General features: G+C 39.2%; 1 protein-coding gene across 4 annotated transcripts in view; it reads left to right on the top strand.

The window, feature by feature from the left end:
• The window catches only part of TYW3 (tRNA-yW synthesizing protein 3 homolog), a 26,583-nt gene extending 2,907 nt beyond the window's left edge, over positions 1–23,676 (top strand). Inside the window, exons 2-7 of one of the 4 annotated variants that reach the window (XR_011390151.1) lie at positions 1,219–1,299; positions 3,253–3,351; positions 6,693–6,764; positions 7,709–7,861; positions 11,065–11,198; positions 20,995–23,676. Coding sequence is in view for 3 of the 4 variants with exons in the window: in XM_002715915.5 (XP_002715961.1) it covers positions 1,219–1,299; positions 3,253–3,351; positions 6,693–6,764; positions 11,065–11,198; positions 20,995–21,205 (597 nt within the window). In the remaining variant the exon portion in view is untranslated. Of the gene's footprint in view, positions 1–1,218; positions 1,300–3,252; positions 3,352–6,692; positions 6,765–7,708; positions 7,862–11,064; positions 11,199–15,863; positions 15,889–20,994 lie in introns of those variants that run through there. The other 3 variants (XM_002715915.5, XM_051856357.2, XM_017346171.3) reach the window with 3 other exon arrangements.

Genomic DNA, 23,676 nt, shown 5'->3' with positions numbered 1-23,676 from the left:
GCAAATAAACCCTTATTCCAATTTTAGGCACTGTTTAAATGTTTGCCTTCTTGGGGCAGGCATTTAACCTTGTGGTTAAGATACTATCTCACCCAGCAGAGTACCTACACTCAGTACCTGGCTCTGGCTCCTGATTCCAGCTGACTGCTGATTAAACCCAGAGAGGCAGCAAATGGTGGCTCAAGTAATTGTGTTCCTGGCCGGCGCTTCGGCTTACTAGGCTAATCCTCCGCCTGCGGTGCTGGCACCCCGGGTTCTAGTCCCAGTTGGGGCGCTGAAGTCTGTCCCAGTTGCTCCTCTTCCAGTCCAGCTCTCTGCTGTGGCCCGGGAAAGGGAGTGGAGGATGGCCTAAGTGTTTGGGCCCTGCACCCCATGGGAGACCAGGAGGAAGCACCTGGCTCCTGGTTTCGGGTTGGCGCAGCGACCAGCCATAGTGGCCATTTGGGGGGTGAACCAACGGAAGGAAGACCTTTCTCTCTCTCTCTCTCTCACTCTCACTCTCACTCTCACTCTCACTCTCACTCTCACTGTCTAACTCTGCCTGTCAAAAAAATAAATAAAAAGTAATTGTATTCCTGCCACCCACATGGGATACCTGGATTGAGTTCCAGGCTCCTGCCTTTGTGGGCATTTGGGGAGTGATTCAGCACATAGGAGCTGTCTTTGTGTGTGTGTGTGTGTGTGTGTGTGTGTGTGTCTCTCTGCCTATCAAAAACATTAATAAAGAAAAAGAAAAAGGTTTGGCCTTCTTGTAATTTCAAGCTTTCAGTCCCTGCTCCTTTTGGAACTAATTCAGAGGTCACAGATTTATGCCCATAGAGACCAAGAAGGTATCATAAAGACGTGATCAGCACAGGTGTTGGAAAGGAATGCTCTCCTACAAAAGGAATTCCCATTCTTTTTTGTTTGTGTTTTGTGCTAGCCAAATACAACAGCTTAGGCATCACTGGTGTACAACCTCGTATGATGCTTTTCTCTTCACAAAATCATGACCATAACGCAGAATATATATTTTTAGTATTTTTCACATTATTTTCTTTCTGTTTCTCTTATTTAGGATCATTTTGGCTTTCAACTAACTTTACTCAAAAAATATTGAATCATTTTCAGTAATACTTCAAATCATGGCCTGAGATATTAATTTAAGAAAGCCTATAATATGCTATAAAGTACAGATATTATTTTTATAAATATTAAATATATTATTTGTTGTTTTAGGGCATAAATGGCTTTGAGGTTCAGAAAAAACAGTGTTGCTGGCTGCTGGTTACACATAAACCTTGCGTAAAAGAGGATATGGTAAGTTTTTACATATACATTTAGAAGTAAACTTTTAAATTTGCAGCTACTTTAAATACATATGAAAGAATAGAAAAATTCAGGGTGATTTATATATACAATTATAATGGCTAAAGTTTATAGTGCCTGGAAAGGTTTCATTACAATGACTTTTTTGGGTCATAGGACATAAAAATGTGGAAGTATATATATGTATGTAAGCAGCCATGACTTAATGCTGCTCAGCAAAACATATCCTCTTGGATACCTCAGAAAGTTCATGAGTATTAGACATACTAGATCTGGATTTTGAAGTTCACTTCAGCCATTTGATAATTCTGTGACCTGGAACAAACTAGAAGGAGGAGGGTTACTATCTCTGTGTTACCAGCTTTACTAATGCAAATAAATTACACATTACTTAACTGGATTACTTGAAAAACTTCATATCTAGATTGTTTAGTTTCCTAAATTAAAGTGTTTTGGTAGGTTCATATAAGTTTGTATTAGACAAGCACTTTTCTTTTAAAACTTATTTATTTTATTTGAAAGGCAGAGCTACACAGCTACAGAGAGGCAGAGGCAAAGAGAGAGAGAGAGAGAGAGAGAGGTCTTCCATCCGATGGTTCACTCCCTAGATGGCCGCAACGGCCAGAGCTGAGCTGATCCGAAGCCAGGAGCCAGGAGCTTCCTCCCAGTCTCCCATGCTTTCCCAGGCCATAGCGGAGAACTGGATCAGAAGTGGAGCAGCCTGGACTAGAACCGGCGCCCATATGGGCTGCCGGAATTTGCAGGCAGCAGCTTTACCTGCTAAGCCACCATGTCAACCCCAAGCACTTTTCATTTCCAGTGAATTTAGAAATCTGATTCTGTCTTATGCAAAAACGATTATTTATTTAGCTAGAAAGGACGGGTGGAGTTAGAAGCAGACACTGCAGGTTCTGGCTCAGGTACTCTTGGGAGTACTCCCTCCTTCTCCATCTTTGGGTTCTGCTTCTCTCTGCATGTTTGCTCTTAGTCTGTTGAGCTGTAGATGATGGTTGTGGCAGGAATGAGAGCTGCCAGCAACCCCAACAGGAAAAGACATCCTTAATCTAAGAATCCTGTATTGGTCCCAGAGTAGGACTCTGATGTGGCCTGTGTGGACGAGGTGTTCCCTTGAACAATTATTTTTGCTGGTGGAATGGGCAGCATTAGACATAGACACTTGACACCTGTGATATGATAAGGAGAATGATAAATGGCAGGGTCATGATTATCAGTCCCACCAGAATCAAATGGTGTGAAGGAGTGAGGGTGCTACTCAGGGATGCTAAGCAGATGGCAATAATGACTGTCTTATCTAAATTCTAGCCCAGATGTAATGTTACATGTTTTCCTGAGTAGTCAGGATATTCTGCAGGATAGACTTTAATGTGGGTGCAGCCAATGTCAAGGCAAGTAAGTACCATGTAGGGAAAAGACCAGTGGATGACTCAAGGTTGGTAGGAACAGATAACTCACACCCTAGGCTTAGGTAGCACAGCACTTATCTACAGCAGGAATAGAGACACAGTACATGAGATCCAACCCCTTGCAACCTGTCCAACTCCATGACTCGAGGATCTCTGAAGATCTCTTCCATGGCTGACAAGTGCATTGTGGTTACATACATCCCACTTTGTAACACAATGGAGCACCCAGCCTTTCCCCTTGGGATCTGAAATATGGATAACTGAGGACATACCTGAGGATCAGAAATGCTTATGTAGATAAACAGTTCAACGCACGTTTATTTGTGCTGTACACGGAGGGAGCAGGAATGCACCATCCGTATTCTGAGCTCTGTGTGCAGTGCGATTTATGAGCTTACCAGTGTATGTCCTATACTGAACACAGGAGGTTTCCAGGTATAACTGAAGTTATGTATGAGGTAAAGGGTCACTAAAGAACAGGATCAAACTGTGTATCTAATATCATTTGTCATTTATTTAGATTGTAGCTCTGAGGAAGGCGAATGGCGATGCCATTTTGAAATTTGAACCATTTGTTCTTCACGTGCAGTGTCGACAATTGAGGGATGCACAAATTCTGGTAAAATTTTATGATTATGTTAGAATGTATTGGTTCTGGGGTAGATGGGATTTTAAGCCTTATATTTCCTGTAGAAATTAATGTAATATTTATTCCATAGTTTATTTATTTATTTATTCATCTGGCTGGTAGATCTGTTTCATTTTTAGCATTAATAAAAGATAATAATTACTAGCAAAATGTAACTTCAAAGTTATAGTTCCTGTTTTCTTCCTCAACCAACCTATTTATAAATTTCACTTCACTACTGTATATTTTGCTTTTGCTTCCTGAGCTTCAGAAAAGAAAACCATGGAACTACATGTAAAATTGTCTTTAAAGAGTATTTCATTTTTCTCACTATTTAAATTAGTATTAGGTAGATGTATGTTTAGTTTTGATTCTCTGTTTGATTTTTCTGTTCATTTTTCTATCTTTTCAATGTTTATATATAAAAATTGTATATAAGCTTTCATTCAACAAACATGCAGTGAGTCCTGATGTGGCAGGCATTAGTGGTATAATAGTAGACAGGATTAGAGGCTTAGTTTTCCCTTTAAATTGGGAGATAGAAAAAACAAGTCAAAAGATAATAAGAAAAGAAAATAACTACGAACTCCAAAATGTTCTAGGAAAGTCAAAAACAAGCCGCTAATAAAGGCTGGTGTGACGGATGGCATGCTTTAGGACAGGCTTCTCTGAGCAGAGTATTTTTAAGCTAAGACTTAAAGGAACAGAAGAGGCAGACCTGTAACTGGGAAAATAAACTTTCTAGGCAAACAAAAAAAGCTATGCAAAATTTATGAAGCAACAAAGAACTTTGTGGGTGCACAGAACAGAAAGAACAGGGGTCTAGAGGAGAGAGTGGAAACAGAGGAGGTAAGAGAGATGGAGTAGGACATTTAGTGTCTTAGAGACCAGGATGGAGCTTGGATTGCTTTCTAAGTGCAAGGAAACTTTATGAAGGGAAAATTTCCAGCAAGGGGTAGTTGATGAGATTTGTGTCCTTAAAACCTTAGGCCTCCTCCCACCAGAGAGAAGGGAGTGCAGTAAGTATGGAAGGAGATAAGTAAGGCGTTGGTTGCATTTATGTGGCTTGGCCTAAGGTGATGTCACTGAAGAAGGTGCTAAGGTGCAAAATATAGTTAAGTGTTTGAATCCACAGACATTGCAGTTGCCTGAGGAAGGATAACTGGAGGGAGAAGGGGGAAAAGAAATGAAAAAAATAAATAAAATAACTCCTTAGGTCTGGCTTGAGCACCTGGATGTTTGGTAGTCCCCTTTACTCAGATGGGAAGTGCTAGAGGGTGAAGAAGTGGGGAACAGGAATTTGAGTGATACTGAGTGTTGAATGTCTTAAAGACACCTGTCTACTAGGGCTGCTTTAATGAAATACCGTAGACTGAGTGGCTTAAACAATAGAAAGTTATTTTCTCACAGTTTTCACAGTCTGGATGTTGTAATTGCAAGGTCAAAATGCTGTCAGGGTTATTTTTTCTGAGGCCTCCCTCCTATGTGCTTTAGTGGCTTTTTATCTGTGATTACAGATCACTGGTGTCTTTCTCTTCCCATAAGGATACTGAGATTAGATTAGGGTTCTACCCTTATAACTTCCTTTAACCTTAATTACAGCCTTAAAGACCCTATCTCTAAACAGAAACACATTGGGGGTTAGGGTTTCAACATCCGAATTGTGAAGCCCTATGGACACAGTTTAGTTCATAGCAACACCTAAAAGAAAGTTTCAAATAGGTATTTGGGGAGAAGTCTTAAATTTGGAAGCAGTCTGGACTGAAGATACACATGGGGAGATACTACTACACAGTATTTAAAGCCATGAGTCTAGAGAAAGACACCCGGATGGAAAATGTGAAAGGAAAAGAGGGTCTGAGGAACACAATCCCTTTGTGAATGCATGCAGTGTGCCAGGTTTTCTGCTAGGTAATATGAGAAATTGGAAAAGTCAGATAATATCCCTCCCGTAAGGGACTAATGCTTGCATTGCAGGGGAGAGAGGCAGACAGTGTGTAGGTAAACAATCAATATTTTCTCACTGTAATATGTGCTATGAAGGAAATGGAGGGGGTGGTAATACAAGGAAGGACCCTTTGAGGAGATTGCACTGAATGGAAACAAAATGAATGACAAGAATCTAGCCATAGAAAAACAGTCAAAGAGAGAACAACAAATGAAGAGGTTGTTGCAGGAAAGGATTTGGAGTGTGCAAATAACAGAAGGTAAGAGAAGAAGGCAGAGCTGGGTCAAATAGAACATAAAAAGCCATGCTTTAGAGTGTGGATCCCATCCTGGGTTGGTCTGTGGGAAAGGTTTGGAGGAGACAAGAGTGAAAGCAGACACTAATTGGAAGACTGCTGCAGAAGCCAGGGAGAGAGGTGACAGGGACTTTAATTAGAGCAGACAGTGGATATGGAGAGAGCTCAATGAATTTGAAGTGTATTTGGGATATATAATCAGTAGGAGTATAAGAGGGTGGAGGAGTAAAAAGCAGAAAAGCTGACTAGGTTTGGAGCTTTAGCAATTGAATAATGGTAGTATCATTTACTGAGATTGCAAAGACTGGCTGTGAGAGAAATAGGTTCATAATAGGTGGAATCAATTTCAGCGTAGAGATCTGAACTGGAAATGAGATATTTAAACCAGGAAATTGGATAGAATTTCAAAAGCAAACCATATCTTTAGAGCAAGGTTTCTGAGCTTTGGTACTATCAACTTTTGGGGACAAATAATTCTTTGTCTGGGGGCTGCCCTATGCCCTGAAGAATGTTTGAGCAGCATCCCTGCCCTCTGCTCACCATATACCAGTAGTATCCCCTCAACCTGCATCCCTATTTTGAGAACTTGACAACCAACAATGTCTCCAGCCACTGTGAAATATCCACTGGGGAACAAAATCCTTCCTGATAACAACTGAGCTAGAGAATAAAGGGAACCCAGAACTGCCTCTCTGATGATAAGAGGCTGATAAAGTAGCATACCACGTCTTCACATGAGTTCAGAGTTGTTTTTGTTCTTTTTTATGCTAATTTAAAAGATGTTTAAACATTTATTTTATACAATACAGTTATAGGAATGATTATTTTTGGTTATTTTCTGCTTTTAGAAATAATCTCTAGCCAAATGCCTCTGTGTTTTATTGCATTTTAATTTTAGCCTTTCTCAGTGACACTTCCAAAGTTGATATTTCAATGTCTAATGCGAATTCTAATAGGACTTTTAAGTGTAGTCCATATTGGTTACCCAAATATCCTTAATAGATTTTGGTGTTGTGTATGTTTCTTCAGATTATACAGATGATCTTCTTAGCTAGAGTACATGAACTTAACGAGTTTATTTTCTTACAGCATGCAGTGGCAATCAATTCTGGTTTCAGGAACTCTGGCATAACAGTGGGAAAGAGAGGGAAGACTATATTGGTAAGATACATGTTGCCAAAAAGTGGTTCTCTGAGTGTGAAGTGATCCAGGTTATTGAATGACCTTCTATTTAGACACTGCCATTAGTGTCTCCTTATACCAATCTTGCCATTCACTTGTTCAAAAACATTCAGTGACATCCACCTTCCATAGGACACTGTCTAGAGTTTAGATTTATTGGAGTTGTTAATTTATAATGCCCTCCTCCACTTTCTTTTTTTTTTTCCTATTTTTTTTTAACTTTTATTTAATGAATATAAATTTCCAAAGTACAGCTTATGGATTACAATGGCTTCCCCCCTCCTCCATAACTTCCCTCCCACCTGCAACCCTCCCCTTTCCCTCTCCCTCCCCCCTTCCATTCACATCGATTCATTTTCAATTCTCTTTATATACAGAAGATCAGTTTAGCATATATTAAGTAAAGATTTCAACAGTTTGCAACCACATAGAAACACAAAGTGAAAAATACTGTTTGAGTACTAGTTATAGCATTAAATCACAATGTACAGCACTTTTTTTTTAAAGATTTATTTATTTATTTGAAAATCAGAGTTACACAGAGAGAGAAGAGGGAGAGAGAGAGAGAGATCAAGATCTTGCATCTGATGGTTCACTCCCCAATTGGCCGCAATGGCCAGAGCTGCGCCAATCCGAAGCCAGAAACCAGGAGCTTCTTCCGGGTCTCCCAGGCGGATGCAGGGGCCCAAGGACTTGGACCATCTTCCACTGCTTTCCCAGGCTATAGCAGAGAGCTGGATTGGAAGTGGAGTAGCTGGGTCTCAACCGGCACTCATACGGGATGCCGACGCTTCAGGCCAGGGCGTTAACCTGCTGTGTTACAGTGCAGGCCCTTCCACTTACTTTCAATTTTTACTTATTTTAGAGTCAGAGAGAAAAAAAGAGATAAAGTATGTGCTTCCATCCTCTGCTTCACTCCCCAGATGCCTGAAATAGTCTCCAGCTGGGGCTGAAGTTGGGCACTAGGAACTCAATCCAGGTCTCCCATATGAATGCCAGAAATTGAATCACTTGAGCCATCATCACTCTCCCAGGATCTGCATTAGCAGAAAACTGGAGTCAGGAGTGGGAAGCAGGTATCAAACCCAACCACACTGAGGTAGGATATGGGCCTTGTAACCAGTGATTTAACCACTAGGCCAAACGTGTGCCCCTCCACTTGATTATAACTTAACTCTTGACTGTGTGCCCTGCTCACCCTGAGTTATCAAGACCCAGTTTATTGAGCACCATGACGTAAGGGAAACAGTCATAGACAGGGAGTCTAAATCTTTGTATTGATATCCCTGAACCACAGCTGTGCTATTTGAACTTGAGATGATTCCTAAATTCCTCAACATGGGAATTTTCTCACCCCTGTCAAGGGCCCAGCAAATTCCATCTGAAGGTCAAGTCCAGGCCACAGGGAGCCATATCCCACTATACCCACTGATTAATTATTAGCTAAGGTTGCTTCTGTGCCACACAGTGACAACATCGAGTAGTTGTGAAAGATACTGTATTTATATAAAAAACTCCAATCCCTGGACTAGATGAACTTTAAGGTCCCTTCTAAGTCCCACATTCTCTTTGAGTAATTTCTTGGTCAAGCTAACCCTTAGTTATATTGCTTTGTCTGATGTCTGGTATCTACTGTTTGAAGTGACATGTATTGTTTATCTTTGAACTATTTCAAATTGCCCTCTATTCTAGCTCCCTAGACTCTCCTATTTTTTTTTTTTTTTCTGCTCCTCCTTCTCTTTGACTTCCTCCTTTCTCTCCCACTTCCTTTCCCTCTTCTGGTTCCCCTTTCTGAGCTTCTCTTCTTCTCACTCCTCTTCCTCCTCCTCCTCTTATCTGAAAGGCAGAGGGATAGATTTTCCATCTACTGGTTCGCTCAGTTCCTACAATAACCAGGTCAGGCCGAAGCTAGGAGGCTGGAACTCAATCTGGGTCTCCCACGTGGGTAACAAGGGATCCAAGTTCTCGAGCCATCATCTGCTGCCTCCCAGGATGCCCGTTAGTAGCAAACTTGATCCAAAGCAGAGGAGCTAGGACTTAAACCAGGAACTCCAATATTGGATACAGGTGTCCCAAGTGGCAACTTTAATCAGTGCTCCAAACAGCAACTCCATGTATTCCATTTTTAACAAAAAGCCTGTTTTGCATATAGAGGTGGCTTACAAAAGAAGACACCAAAACCAGTCAAATAGAAAGCCAAAGCTCGGGCTGGTGCCATCTGCAGTGGCAGCATCCCATATGGGTGCCAGTTTGAGTCCCAGCTGCTCCAGTTCCGACCCAGCTCTCTGCTATGGATGACCTGGGAAAGCAGTAGAAGCTGACCCAAGTCCTTGGGCCCCTGCACCCATGTGGAAGACCCAGAAGAAACTCCTGGCTCCTGGCTTCGGATCTGCACAGCTCCAGCGATTGTGACCAGTTGAGGAGTGAACAGTGGATGGAAGACCTCTCTTTCTCTCTCCCTGCCTCTCCTTCTCTCTCTGTGTAACTCTGACTTTCAAATAAATAAATAAATCTTTAAAAAAAAAAAAGTCAAAGCTCACAGTACTGGTTTGTGTCCTCACTTCACTCCATGATGCATTTAGTGGCTCAGACAAGAACAGAGCCATTCTTTCACCCTCCTCTTTCGCACATATTCAGTTGGTTATAGGGCTGAACATTTTGTCTCTCGGACGCCTGACTGCACCTCAGGCCCTCTGCTTAGCCCTCATAATCCCTTACCTTTATCTTTACAGTTGTCTCCTGACTGGTCTTCCACTACAGGTCTTCTCCATCAGTCCCTCCAACCACTATTGTTAGCACCCTCTTTTTAAAACATCAAGGTCTCCAGATGTTGTCCTTAATATTCATGGCCATCTCCAAACTATTTTGCATCTACCTATTTATGTTCATTTCCCAGTGTTTTAGCCATAGAGAACTGCCAGTTGTCTTCAAATGTATCATTTTCCTTCATGACCCTGTACTTACAAATAAGTTGTTCCAGGGCCGGCACTGTGGCGCAGCAGGTTAACGCCCTGGCCTGAAGCTCTGGCATCCCATATGGGTGCTGGTTCTAGTCCCGGCTGCTCCTCTTCCTGTCCAGCTCTCTGCTATGGCCTGGGAAAGCAGAAGATGGCCCACGTCCTTGGGCACCTGCACCCACATGGGAGACCGGGAAGAAGCTCCTGGCTCCTGGCTTCAGATCGGCGCAGCTTCGGCCATTGCAGCCATCTGGGGGAGTGAACCAGTGGATCCCTCTCTCTCTGTCCCTACCTCTCTGTGTAACTCTGTCCTTCAAATAAATAAAATAAATCTTTAAAAAAAAAAAAAACAAATAAGTTGTTCCTCTACTGGAATATCCCCTTGCTTATTTTTGTGTCTGGTAAGATTGTACTTTTCCTTTAAAATCCCAAATTTTAACTGCTGCCTCCCCCAGAAAGCTAAGTCCTAATTCAAATATTGCTTTTGTTCCATACATTGCTAGCATTGTGTGTGTATGTGTATGTACATGCATGCGTGCATGCATGCCTGTACTTGCATGTATGTTTCTTCTGTCATAACACCTAGGTTGTATAATAATCCTTTGTTCACCTCTTTATTTCCTGCTCTGAAGTATGAGCTTTTAAAGGCAGCAATCATGTTACAGTCTCCTTGTATGTTTATACCTTACATGGGGCCTAGAACATTACAGATATTTGGCAAGATTCATTGAATGAATTCCTATTCTTCATAACAGTTTTCATAGCATGTTGCTATTGTTGTAGACCCAGTGTTTGAGTGTTTGTTTCATCATCAGGATTAAGAAGACTGGTAACCAGAAAGCATGCAAAAATCAGCCACCATGTGTGATAGAGGAGGCATGGTTTACTTTACACTGGGTGGCTAGAAATACCCATACTTAGTTCAAGCAGTGTTAAGAGACTTTTTGGCATCCAATCCCTTTTAGTTTTCCCTTGAGGCTTGTTTTGAGATTTCATTTATTTATTTTCTTTAAATTGTGCATTAAAACTTTCTAAGCTATAGTGAGAATGAAACTATTAAAGGTTATAGGATTCTTTGATAGTTTCTGCTTTTCTGAAAGATAATATGTATGGTGTTTTCTTTAGATTTAGAATTACTGGTATGATGGGAAAATCTATTTAAATCACCTTTGTTTCAACTGTGTTCAGCTAAATTATATCAAAGCACAAGCTCACACGAAGCTAAACTATGTTCAAACATAGCCATAACTGAGACTTTTCTTGAATTATCTCCAGTGTCTCAATGTATAAGTCTAAATATCTAAATTGCTCTTTCCTTATAGGCTGTCCGGAGCACACATGGCTTAGAAGTTCCATTAAGCCATAATGGGAAACTGATGGTGACAGAGGAATATGTTGACTTCCTGTTAAATATAGCAAATCAGAAAATGGAGGAAAATAAGAAAAGAATTGAAAGGTATATTAAATGGATATTTCATGTTATTTTTATATGCCTAAGTCATCCTTGAAAATATTAGTACATACCATCTTTAATTTCTAATCTCAACTGATTATCTACTTACAGCTTTATTGTGAATAGTAAAAAGATGATCATGGTAACAGAAGAGAATAGGCAAGATTATAATGGGCACTAAATTGAGCATTCTGGGGGATGGTGGTCACATGGCTGCCAGAAACACACCCCAAGGAGAGAAACTTAATTTCACAGGAGAAGGAGCCCAACAACCACAGGAACCATAACTGATCAGGTTGAGGACAGCTAGGGAAGAGGTGCATACTGCTGCTGGATGTGATCTACCAGTTAACTGCATGGAGTCTCCCTTTGAGAAATGCAGCTTAGTTAATTTTAGTTTGATAAAGGTTTTATACCTCTAGTTACTTCTTCTTTTTTTTTTTTTTTTATGAAAGATTTATTTATTTGAAAGACAGTTACAGAGAGAGGTAGAGACAGAGAGAGAGGTCTTCCATCCACTGATCCACTCCCCAATTGGCCGCAACGGCTGGAGCTGCACCAATCCGAAGCCAGGAGCCAGGAGCTTCCTCCAGGTCTCCCACGTGGGTGTAGGGGCCCAAGGACTTGGGCCATCTTCTATTGCTTTCCCAGGCTATAGCAGAGAGCTGGATGGGAAGTGGAGCAGCCAGGACTAGAACTGGTGCCCATATGGGATGCTGTCGTTTCAGGCCAGGGCGTTAACCCACTTGGCCACAGTGCCGGCCCCTCTAGTTACTTCAATACCCAACTCTTACCATAGATTAGATCTAGAATTGACATAATTGTCCAAATAGAAAGGACTATATCTATCAATTCATGTTTATACTCATCTTGTTTTTAAACTTCACTTTCCAGCAGAAGAAACTCTTACTTTTTCCCCAACAGTTTCTTAATAGAGTCTTTATATAAAGAAGAAAATATTTTGTTGCCTTTCATAAAGAGAATGCTACTGATTACATCAGCAAGTTGTACATTTCTTAGTTATTAAATGAGTGAGACCAATTTGATGTTATTTGTAATTTATTCTTTACTTCTTCCCTACCCCCTTGACTGTCTCACATCGAGTCAATTATTGTTAAATATCTCTTCAGTGTTGTTTCCATCCTGACTGCTACTTTTTCTATTCAGGGCCATTTCAATAACCTCACTAACAGGCTTTATCAAGTAGAATGCTCCTAGTATGTCTCTCTGCTAAGCGATTGTCCATATCCTAATCAGAATCATGTCAGTGAAGTACAAAGGAGTCCTGTTGCCTGCTTAAAATTCTTCATTACCTTCTTGAAGCAGCTAAGGCCGGAAGCACCAATGATAGTGGTGTAGCATGCGGAAAAGCAATAGAACTAGCCTTCAAAGGCAGAACTGCATTCAAATCCTTGTTCTACCAAATTTTTCATCCTAGTTCCACCAAGTTACTCAACTGTCTTGGCTTTATTTTTCCTATCTTTACTTGAGGGAAATATCCATCTTAAAGAATAATTATTTGTATTATAGTCATTTTATGTCATCTGTATAATGACTGGTCCTCCTTGTTATAAATGGACTCTCAGGATAGGATAGGCCTTATCCTTCTCCATTTACTCACAGAATAATAAACCTATACCTATTTCAGTATTACCACCTAGGCTTTCTCAACCAGGCTCCTCATTTGAACCATAAAAGTCACAAATTTTTCAAGTGACTATTTTCTCAATCCTAAGGATAGTGTATAACTGGTACCTCCCTCCTTTTTCTTTAACAAATGAGGAGATACTATCTAACCAATCACTCCTTTTTTATTTATTTATTTGAAAGTCAGAGTTAGAGAGAGGTAGAGACAGACTGAGAGAGTAAGAGAGAGAGAGAGAGATCTTCCATCTGCTGGTTCACTCCCCAGGTGGCTGCAGTGGCTGGGAGGAAGCCAGGAGCTTCCTCTGGGTCTTCCATGTGGGTAGCAGGGGCCCAAGCACACTTGTCATCCTCTTCTGCTTTTCCCAGGCTACTAGCAGGGGCCTGGGTTGGAAGTGGAATAGCCAGGATGCAAAGCAGCACCCATATGGGATGCTGGTGTCGCAGATGACACCTCTGCCTGCTATAGCACACTGCCAGCTGCAGCACATACCATTTTAAATACATTGAAGAGAAATTAATCCAATACATATAATGGATGTCTTAGGACACTAGAACTTAATTTTCTAGCTGAACTGTGGTTGAGAAAAACTGACACAAAACCTGGCCATAAAGTGCTTTAAGCAAACACTCTAACTAAAGTGATGACTTCAGGTAAGCAACGCAAGTGTACCTCTACACTCTGCCAGACTAGAGTTGAACCCTATGTAGGCACTCATTGTACCTTTCCAAAAGCTTACTCCATTAAATAGTAATCCAGTGAGGCTGTTTGCTAAAACACTGGAAGTAGCAAATCAGTTTTTTCTGTTTCCTTACTTGAATTTCAACAAGATTATAAATATAGCCCAAGATCAACTAACTATACACCTGGTGAAGTTAATTGAGCCACGTTCACCAACTATAAAATCAAATTATGTTTTAAATCCATTGACTGAAAAATATGCTTTGAGATTATAGTGTGCATGCTGCTATCAAGAGAGCCATGCTCATCATATAAAATCAGGGAAAAATTAAAGAAGGGTAAAAACTGTCTTAAGATACTGATTAGAAGATTACATGTGAATTCAGAAAGTGTGAACAAATTAGGGAGCTCCTTTGGGAACAGCTGTACATTCAACCAAATGCACAGAAAGTGTTACTCTTCTGATGTTGAAAAGAGAAAAAAATAATTGCTGGAGGCGCAATCAGACATTGGGTACAAAAACTGTTGTCATAGGACCAAAGTTTTACAATTTGAATATGTTAGAAAATTTTTAAAGCACAAAAAACCCTACGCAGTAACACTTTAGCAATAAGAAATATTCTAGAAACTTGAAAAATAAGAAGTAAAATCATTTTAACAGCAAAAGGTCTTATTTGTTAAAAAAAAAAATTCCCAAGCCCCCTTCTTAGTGGAACTCAAGAACAGTTACGTTTCTGTGGTTTCTGGAGCTAGGCAAGACAAGGCCTGCAAGTAGCAGCCTGCTTTATAAACAGCTGATTTGGAGAATGGAAGAGACAGGAACTGACACCAGACATAGTCAGATAATTTCATACATAACGATTTGCAGGTGAAAACCATGAAGTCTGCAGATCTGTTTACTAACTACAAGAGGAAAGTTTTCTTTGTATCTGTTAGTAAGAGCTCGGTGCATAGATCACATGAAACCACCATTTGGCTGTGAGTAGAATGAAATTAGCCATGTTCGTCTTCTCATCAACTGTGTAACAAGAAGATTTTAAATAAAATGTAAAATAAAAGGGCTGACTATATTGGCATATAATGTTGTTAAGAACAAAGCAAATCCGAAATAAAAAGTAATTGACTGTATTTCCAATGGTTGATTTTTTTAAGATTTGTGTGTGTGTGTGTGTGTGTAGTAAAATATATAAGAATAAAACATGAAATTTACATTTTAACTAATGGCACTAAGTACATTCACATTGCTATATAGCATTCACCCTGCCCATCCCCAATACTTTTTCATCATCCCAAACTGAAATTTAGAACTCATTAAACAACTCCCCATTAGCCATACTCTCAGTCCCTGGTAAACACAATTTTAAGTTTCTGTGAATTTGACTACTATGAGAATCATAGAATATTTATTCGTTCTTTTGTGTTGTCTTATTTCACTTAGCTAATGTCTTCAAGGCTCATCCATGCTGTAGCATGCATCAGAATCTCATTTCTCTTTGAATAAGTACTCCATTATATTCGTAAGCTGCATTTTGCTTATTTGCCCGTGGATATTTGGGTTGTGAATTATACTACTCTCAACATTCTCAACATTGGTATACACACTTCCAAGTCCGTTTCCAGTTCTTTTTGTGGAACTGCTGAGTTGTATAGTAATTCTATGTTTACTTTTTTTAAGCATCACAATATAGGTTTGTATAGCAGCTTCACCATTTTGTATTCCCAACATAAAGAAAATGGAACCGCATCCTGGCTAATACTTTATCTTTTTTTTTTTTTTTAGTGATAACCATCCTAAAAGGTGTGAAGTGGAATTTCATTGTTGTCTTGCTTTGTATTTCTGTAATGATGTGATGTTTAGAATCATTTCATGTGTTTATTGGCCATCTATCTCCTTTATTTGGAGAAATAGCTATTCAAGTCCTTTGATCATTTTAACATTTGATTTTTTTTTGTTATATTTTTTATAAACTATAGATATTAATCTCTTATCAGGTATATGAGTTGCAAATATTTTCCTCATTCTGTGTAATGCCTTTTCACTCTCTTATAGTATCCTTTTGTGCAAAAAAGTTTTATATTTGATGAAGTCCAATTTATTTATTTTTCTTGTTATTGCTTTTGATGTTATATCCAAGAAATCATGGCTGAATTTAGTATAATGAATCATATCCCCTATTTTTTCTTCTAAGAGTTTTATAAATTCAGTTCTTATATTTATTTAGGTTATTTTGACTTATTTTGCATAACCAATGGTTGAATTTTTAATCTAATGAGTAAATGACTCAGTTAAAGGCTGATGAATCTTTTTTGTCACTTTTTTCCCCCTGCAACTGCTTTCCAAGTTACATGTGAACTCCATGTGTAACCCAGCCCAGGTCTGTTCTCAGTCTCTCCCAGGTTATATAGTACTTGTATCTTGGCAGCAGGGATACCAGGTATTTCCAGAATAGTCTTTAATCCATCATAGAAGTGATAGATAGGATGAGGATGAATGAGTGTTTATTCTTTCAATAAATACTTCAATAGAAACCTAACATAAGGCACTGGAATTCAAGATGAATCTGACATGGATCCTTCTGGGACAGCTCTTATGTAGCATAACTGGGAGTTCAGACAGGCACATAAATAATTATAATTCAACATGGAAAATAGCAAGTATTGTAAGAGCGGTATAAAATAGGATTTCAAAAGAGGAAGTAAAGTTCATTTGAGCAGAGGGAGTGTAATCCAAGAAAGCTTCTTGGAAGAGATCTGTGAACTGTGCCTTAAAGGAAGGCAGGTTTCTTAAAAGAAGAACCCTGGGAAAAGGAGGAATTGGTTGGTGGGTAGAAGGAATAGGATGAACAGAGGAAAATAGGTGACCACATGTAAGCCATAAATAGGGATAAGGGAGTGTTTTGATTTACCCAAAAGATAAGAGGAGCAAGAATTACTATTACATCTCTTTGCAGTGTTCCTTCATGTTTATGGTACTCCTTTCTAGTTTTGTTGTTGATTTCTCTTCTTCTCACCTTCTCATTAGATACTGTTCAAGATTCTGTCCCTGGCCCATGGCTTCAGCTGCTTCATTTATTCTGGGAAGTTTTCCAAATCTCTCTAGACTTCTGGGCCCGCATATCCAATAACCTATTGAACATATTTAATTAAAATATCCCTGCAGCCTTTTGTTAATATCCTGGTTTGAACAGCACAGCCATTTTCTCGGTTCACATTCTTAACTCCATTTTCTATCATTACAATATAAGTCTCAGAGTTAAAACAGAGATGACAATTGCTTAATGGCAGGTATGTTTATTTTTGCCCATTACAACATAGCATATAGAAGATAGGACTTCTCCCTGTACCTAATGCCCCTGCCACACACAGACACACACGAACTATCTCTTATCCTAAAACAGTGTCTAGCTCCTATTAGAAGTCCAATAATGTTTTTTTGAGTTAATCATAAACGATAAAGGAACTTGAAAGTTAAAACATTATATTGAGTTCCCCAAAGGCCAAGACAGTTTCATATTCATCATTGTATTCTGAGTTTCTTGCATGAGAATACCAGTTAACAAATGTTTATTGGATCTAGTTGACTGATTTTTTCCATAATCATGCTACTTATAAAGCTTCAGAGCATTAGGATGACTTTCTAAACACATGTAAGATTATTCAGGGAGCAGGAGGAAGCTCTTGCTACAGTCTAGGTAAAAAGTTACAGGTCCATGAGTATCAAGATGAATGGAGCCAGTGCCACTGCTCACTTGGCTAATCCTCCGCCTGCGGCGCCGGCACCCCAGGTTCTAGTCCCAGTTGGGGCGCTGGATTCTGTCCCGGTTGCTCCTCTTCCAGTCCAGCTCTCTGCTGTGGCCCGGGAGTGCAGTGGAGGATGGCCCAAGTGCTTGGGCCCTGCACCCGCATGGGAGACCAGGAGGAAGCACCTGGCTCCTGGCTTCAGATAGGCATGGTGCGCCAGTTGCAGCGCACCAGCTGTAGCGGCCATTAGGGGGGTGAACCAACGGAAGGAAGACCTTTCTCTCTCTGTCTCTCTCTCTCTCTCACTGTCTAATTCTGCCTGTCAATAAAAAATAAAAAAAATAAAAATAAAGATGAATGGAATAATAACTGTAGAATACCCACCCAGCATGGCGACAGATTAAAAATGGCAGTAATTCAGAGAAGGAGTGGTAAAGGATAACAGATGTCAGACTCCTCAGAGTTACTAATCATATCTTTTCTATAAAGGGAACTAAAGAAGTTAAATAAATAACTCACATTCCCTATATACATAAGATCAAAGAAGTCAATAATATAAAGTGAAAACATATTTTATCTTTTGATAGTTTCTCTTTGGGTAGCCACTACTCACACCTTCCACCCCTTGCCTCATTTTGTTGTGGGGAGTAGTCATAATTCCCCTCTTAACACATGGCCAGCTTCTATTATCCTTGCCATTCAGCTCAGGCATCAGATGTTTTTTCCGAGGAGGATTTCAGGATCTCAGTTGCAGCAGTGTGCCCTAAGTGTGCTCCCTCTTTTTGTTCTGTGTTCTTTTTTTCACACCTGTTAAAAATGGCTTTATGGCTCTACAGCTCCTCTTAAGCCATAAGGTTCTTGAGGGCACAGGCCACAGACCACATCTTCTACCTGTTTCCAGTACCTGGCACAGGCCCTGTGACATATATTTGTGTGTGTGTGTTTTTAAAATAAAACATGCTATAGCTTAATCAGTTAAAGTTCAAATTCATGATATATCAGAATCTTCAATATTTGTAAATGTTGAAAACCTAGAAGTGTGTGAAGTTGTGCCTAGATTTCCTGAATTCTATATTCCTGTTTCAGAAGCCAAAGAAGTTCCAGTTTTTATTGCAAGTAGCTCTCTAACCTTGAAAAACAAGATTTCAATTTCTCAGGGCTGGCCTGAAAAATTCTCCTTTGTAAAGAGAACTAAGTATAAGTTGTCCTATGGTGTTATAATCTTGATTGCAGTGATGGAGAAATGGAAGACAATTTGGTTTCATTTCAAGGGAGAGGAAAAAAAATCCAATTACCTGAGCATACATTTGTTTCATACTCAAATACTCAGAGTTCTTTTTGTTGTCTTTGAAAGCTGTGAAAATTACATTTTGAGAATTGGGCTTTAGAATGTGTAGAGAGGGTCATAGTATAAAGGGAGAACATATTATTGGAAAACAAATTTTTGATTTGTTAAAATGGTTTTTCAAAGGACTTTGAAAGTTCTCTTTTAAAAAGAGGAAAGAAAGAAAACTAGTATTTGAAATTTTTATTCTTGACTTTCAGCAAGAAAGAATCTTTGTTCCATTTTATCTGTTGTTTTTTGATACCCTAAGGATGTAGAGGATGTAGTTTTGAATTCTTAGGTTCTTTAATGGAAGATTAAAGTAACATATCTGTTCAAGTCATTTTATTCAAGCTGTTAATTCTCTGTGATGATAAGTGAACAACTTAATCTTATCTTTCACTTCCTAAGATAAAACATAATTCAGAAACAAGACTAAGTTACATAAGCATAAAGTGCACAGTGGCAAAAATGGCAGAAGAGGGGCTAGCACTGTGGCGTAGCAGGTGAAGCCGCTGCCTGCAGTGCTGGCATCCCATATGGGTGCCAGTTCTAGTCCCGGCTGCTCTACTTCCAATCCAGCTCTCTGTTATGGTCTGGGAAGACAGTAAAAGATGGTCCAAGTCCTTGGGCCCCTGCACCTCCGTGGGAGACCTGGAGGATGCTCCAAGCTCCTGGCTTCGGATTGACCCAGCTCTGGCCATTGCGGCCATTTGGGGAGAGAACCAGCAGATAGGAGACTTCTCTCTCTCTGCCTCTGCCTCTCTGTAACTCTGCCTTTCAGATAAATAAATAAATCTTTTTTAAAAAATGGCAGAATAGGTTGCCTGTCATGGATAGCAACACCTGATAAGAAAAGGTTGATTTATACCATCGGAATACTCAGATTTGTGTTTGAGATTGAAATGGGTCATTCTATTAGATTATTCTGAACAGACAATATGGAACATGAGAAGAAAACCAGGAATTGAAGCTACTTAAAATGGTGATAAGACCTAGGAAAAAAAGATCAGGCCAGGTGTAACATTCCTCATGAACCTAAGGGCCTGAGCAGAATATATTGGTAGGTGGAATATGAGGGACAGAAAAACAAAGGTCGCCTGGCAAAGTGTTGATGAGCCAGTGGAACTCACCTCTTGGATAGACAGGCTATGAAAAGAATAAGCAGCCCCGACCTGAGAAGAATGAAGGCAGATGTCTGCAGGGAAGTCAAGTTTCAGTCAGGTAAGGATATAAAGAGTACATTAAATGGGAAGTTGTTATCACCAATCAAGGCTCCAAAAGTTAAATGTTAATGTTTCTCAGTCTTTTTCCTTTCACTGTACTTCATTTTTTGAGAGTGATTTATTCATTGATGAAATAGTTATTGAGCACCTTTTGTATGTCAGGCAAGGCACTGGATATCAAGGTATACAGTGGTGAGTCAATATGTTCTTGAAATATGGGTATATGTGGTAATCGTGTTGTGTATGTATTAGAGTTGTGTGGAGTTTTTGGGAACAGGTGAACTTTTGGAATTTTAGAGCCTTTACAGGTGGAATTTAGCCTCCTCATTGAATTAAAGAAGGATGAAAATTGTTCTAAATAGCAATCTATTCTGTAGATAAAATATTTCCTATCAGGAGCAGGCATTTAGCCTAGTGATTAAGATGCCTACATTCTACATCAGAGTGCCTGGGTTTGATTCTTGACTCCAGCTTCCTGCTAATGCAGACCCTGGGAGGCAGTAATGATGGCTCAAGTGATTGGGCTCCTGCCACCCAAGTGGGAGACCTGGGTTGAGTTCTCAGCTCTTGACTTTGTTCCCACCCCCACCCAGTTGGCCATTTGGGGTATATAGGGAACCAGAGGATGGGATCTCCCCTTCCAAATAAATAGATAAATAATTTTAAAATTCTCTGTCATAGTCTCCCAGTATAATAGGGCAAACAAGCAAGGTAAATCCCTAAAATGACAAGGGAGTTCTCAACTTCCAGATTATTCTAACTTGGCACCTAGTAGAATGCATCCATAGTTATTTTTTTATTCAGTAGTTATTTCTTATTGAGCATATTCTTAGTGACTGATAGATAGAGCACTATAGTACATGCTAAGAATATAACAGAAAACAAGTGGATAGAGTCATTGACTCAATGATATCTATCTTGTAGAAAAATGGTCATTATTGTGCATTATTGTCACTACTGTGCCAGTAACTGCAAAGGACTTACATATGTCATCTTTCATCCTCTGACAACCCTACCAGATACAGTGATGAGGGCAAGATACATATTATTTCTTCAATATATTATGTATTTATAAGGCTAATATGAAACATTGTCAAATTTACATGATTTACAAGTTCTAAGTGCATGTCCGTCATTTGGTTTCAGAACACAGCTGTAACAGTAGTGCTTCTTTCTTGACAGGTTTTACAGCTGCCTACAACATGCTTTGAAAAGGGAAACTATTACTAACTCACAGACTGAGATCAAAGACCCATTTGATACTCACAAGAAAAAAAGAAACCAAGAAAAATCACATTACAAACGTATTACTGAAGACTGTGACAAAGAACTTGAAAATGATGATGCTGACGATCCAGGAATCAATGTCACTATCTTCCCTGAAGATTACTAAGATTTGTTTTGAAGTGTCTTGGTAGAAGAATACTTCTAATAGGTTTTATAAAGCTACTCTTTATAGGAGTATCTGGTGAGTGTATCAGTCATCCAGAATAGCAAGATTTCATTTCTCTATAATTTAGGGAAACCTATTTTATAAACATAGATGGCTTAAATTTTTTTAAATAGATGCAATAATTGTACATAGCTATGGTGTACAATGTACTATTTCATGTGTATATTGTATAATGTCAAATCAGGGTAAAGATACATACTTCCTCAAACATTCCTCAAACATTTGACATTTCTTTATTATAAAAATGTTCAAAATCCTGTCTTCTAGATTTTTTTAGTAGATAAGTATGCAGTGCATTAACATCTGTAGTCACCTTACTATGCAACAGAACCCTAGAGCTTCTTTCTTCTATTTAGCTATAACTTAGTACTCACTAATCAATCCAACACTCTCTCCTCCATTCCCTCCGCAGTCTCTGGTAACCACCATTATAGGTTTTATTTATTTAAAAGGCAGAGTAATGGATGAAGAGTGAGATCTTCTACTCCCTGGTTCACTCCCCAAATGGCTGCAGCAGCAGGGGCTGGGCCAAGCCAAAGTCAAGAGCCAGGAACTCCATCCAGGTGTCCAACATTGGTAGCAAGGACTGAAGTACTTGAGCCATTATCCCCTACCTCCCTAGGTGCATTAGCAGGAAGCTGGGTCAGAAACATGGTAGCCATGACTCGAACTAGCAAGCCTGTATGGAATGTAGGCATCATTGCAAACGCACCAACGCACCACAACATCCGCCCCACCACCAATATCCTTTTAACTTCTACAAGTTAACCTTTTGTTTGTACCACATAAATGAAATCATATAATACTAAAAATAGCTATGTATAATATTTGTTACTTAAATACCACCACTTTTAGTCACAGAATTATTGCAAAGTAAAATTATGATTTTAATGCCTCTCTTTTGTTTCAGTTTCTACTTCGAAACAGAAAAAGTAAATATAATATTGTTCGAACAGAATCTTAACATCAGAGGTATTTGATTAACGATTATAGTAACATTTTACTTATCTTTAAATCTCAGTCCTTTCAAGGATAGTCAGAATTTGCTTCTGTTGCCATAGAATCTAGTAACAAATGTTTTTCCTCCTTTTGATCTGTGGATAAAAGGACTGATGGCCTTTGGTTTAGGGCAAAATACCTGATCCCTTTCCCCATCATTTCACAAACCAGGGTTTGCTACTAATACCTTCTCTGTGAAACAGATAGACATAGCTTTTTCAAATCAAGCCTAATCAGAAGTGATAACTGAGACATGGTATCCTAATAGAACAAATGCACTATGGAAAAATGAGGGCATCAGAAGCCTTCCATTGGAATTCTGACTGCTACATGGAACTTGGAGATCTTTGAGCATGCCACTTACTTTCCAGGGGCTTCCATTTTCTCTTCTCTGCAGAACTCTTTCATTTGATGTGATCCTATTTATTTATTTTCCTTTTGTTGCCTGACCTTTTGGTGTGATATCCAAAAAGTCATTGCCAATGCCAGTGTCAAGGATCTTGACCCTTATGTTTTCTTCTGGGAGTTTTATGGTTTCACATCTTATATTTAGCTCTTATGTCCATTCTGAGTTGACTCTAAGGAATGGTGTAAGGTCAGACTCTAGTTTTTTTCACATGAAAAATCCAGCTTTCAAGCACCATTAACTTTCCCCATTATGTCTCCTTAAAGCCATTATCAAAAATTAGTTGACTGTGTATATGGTTGGTTTTATTTCAGTAATTCTGATACCTGCCATATTTATAGAAGTGTTGATAGGATCAAGTTTAAAATCTGAAAGCAAGAGTGCCATTTAACCTTGCAGTTAAGATGCTCATGTCCCATATTGAAATACCTGGGTTTGATTCCTGGTTCTAGCTCCTGACTCCAGCTTCCTGCTGCTATAGACTGGAATCCATTGGTGATGATTCAAGTAATTGGGCTTCTGCTACCCATGTGGGAGATGTAGATTGAGTTTCTGACTCCCTGTTTCAACCCTTTGGCCATTGCAGACATTTGAAAAGTGAACCAGCAGATAGGAGCTCTCTTAGTGTCCATCTGTCAATTTTTTAGATTGTGAATGTATGTACTCATAGACTATTAGCATATATTACTACTTCATTGTAAAATAAAGATGTTTTCATACCCTATTTATTGCCAAATCATAAAAATTATACATTTAAAGGGAAATTACTAGTTAGTGCTAGAACTAATAAATTAAAAGATACAAATGCCAGAATGTCAACTGAGAAAAATTATATGGTAGTAAATATTAAGCTGTGGTTGTGACTTTTCTCAATATTTTTATAATAAAATCTTAACTTTATATAAATTATGTCTAGATTTGCACCTGATATACCTGCCTTCTGATGGATAACATTTTGTACTCTTATTTTTTTTTTTTCTGTGTATTAAAAAAATGGTCAATTTCA

This window comes from Oryctolagus cuniculus, chromosome 7 (assembly GCF_964237555.1).
Source record: "Oryctolagus cuniculus chromosome 7, mOryCun1.1, whole genome shotgun sequence".
NCBI lineage: Eukaryota > Metazoa > Chordata > Mammalia > Lagomorpha > Leporidae > Oryctolagus > Oryctolagus cuniculus.
This window is presented reverse-complemented; position numbering and strand designations above follow the sequence as displayed.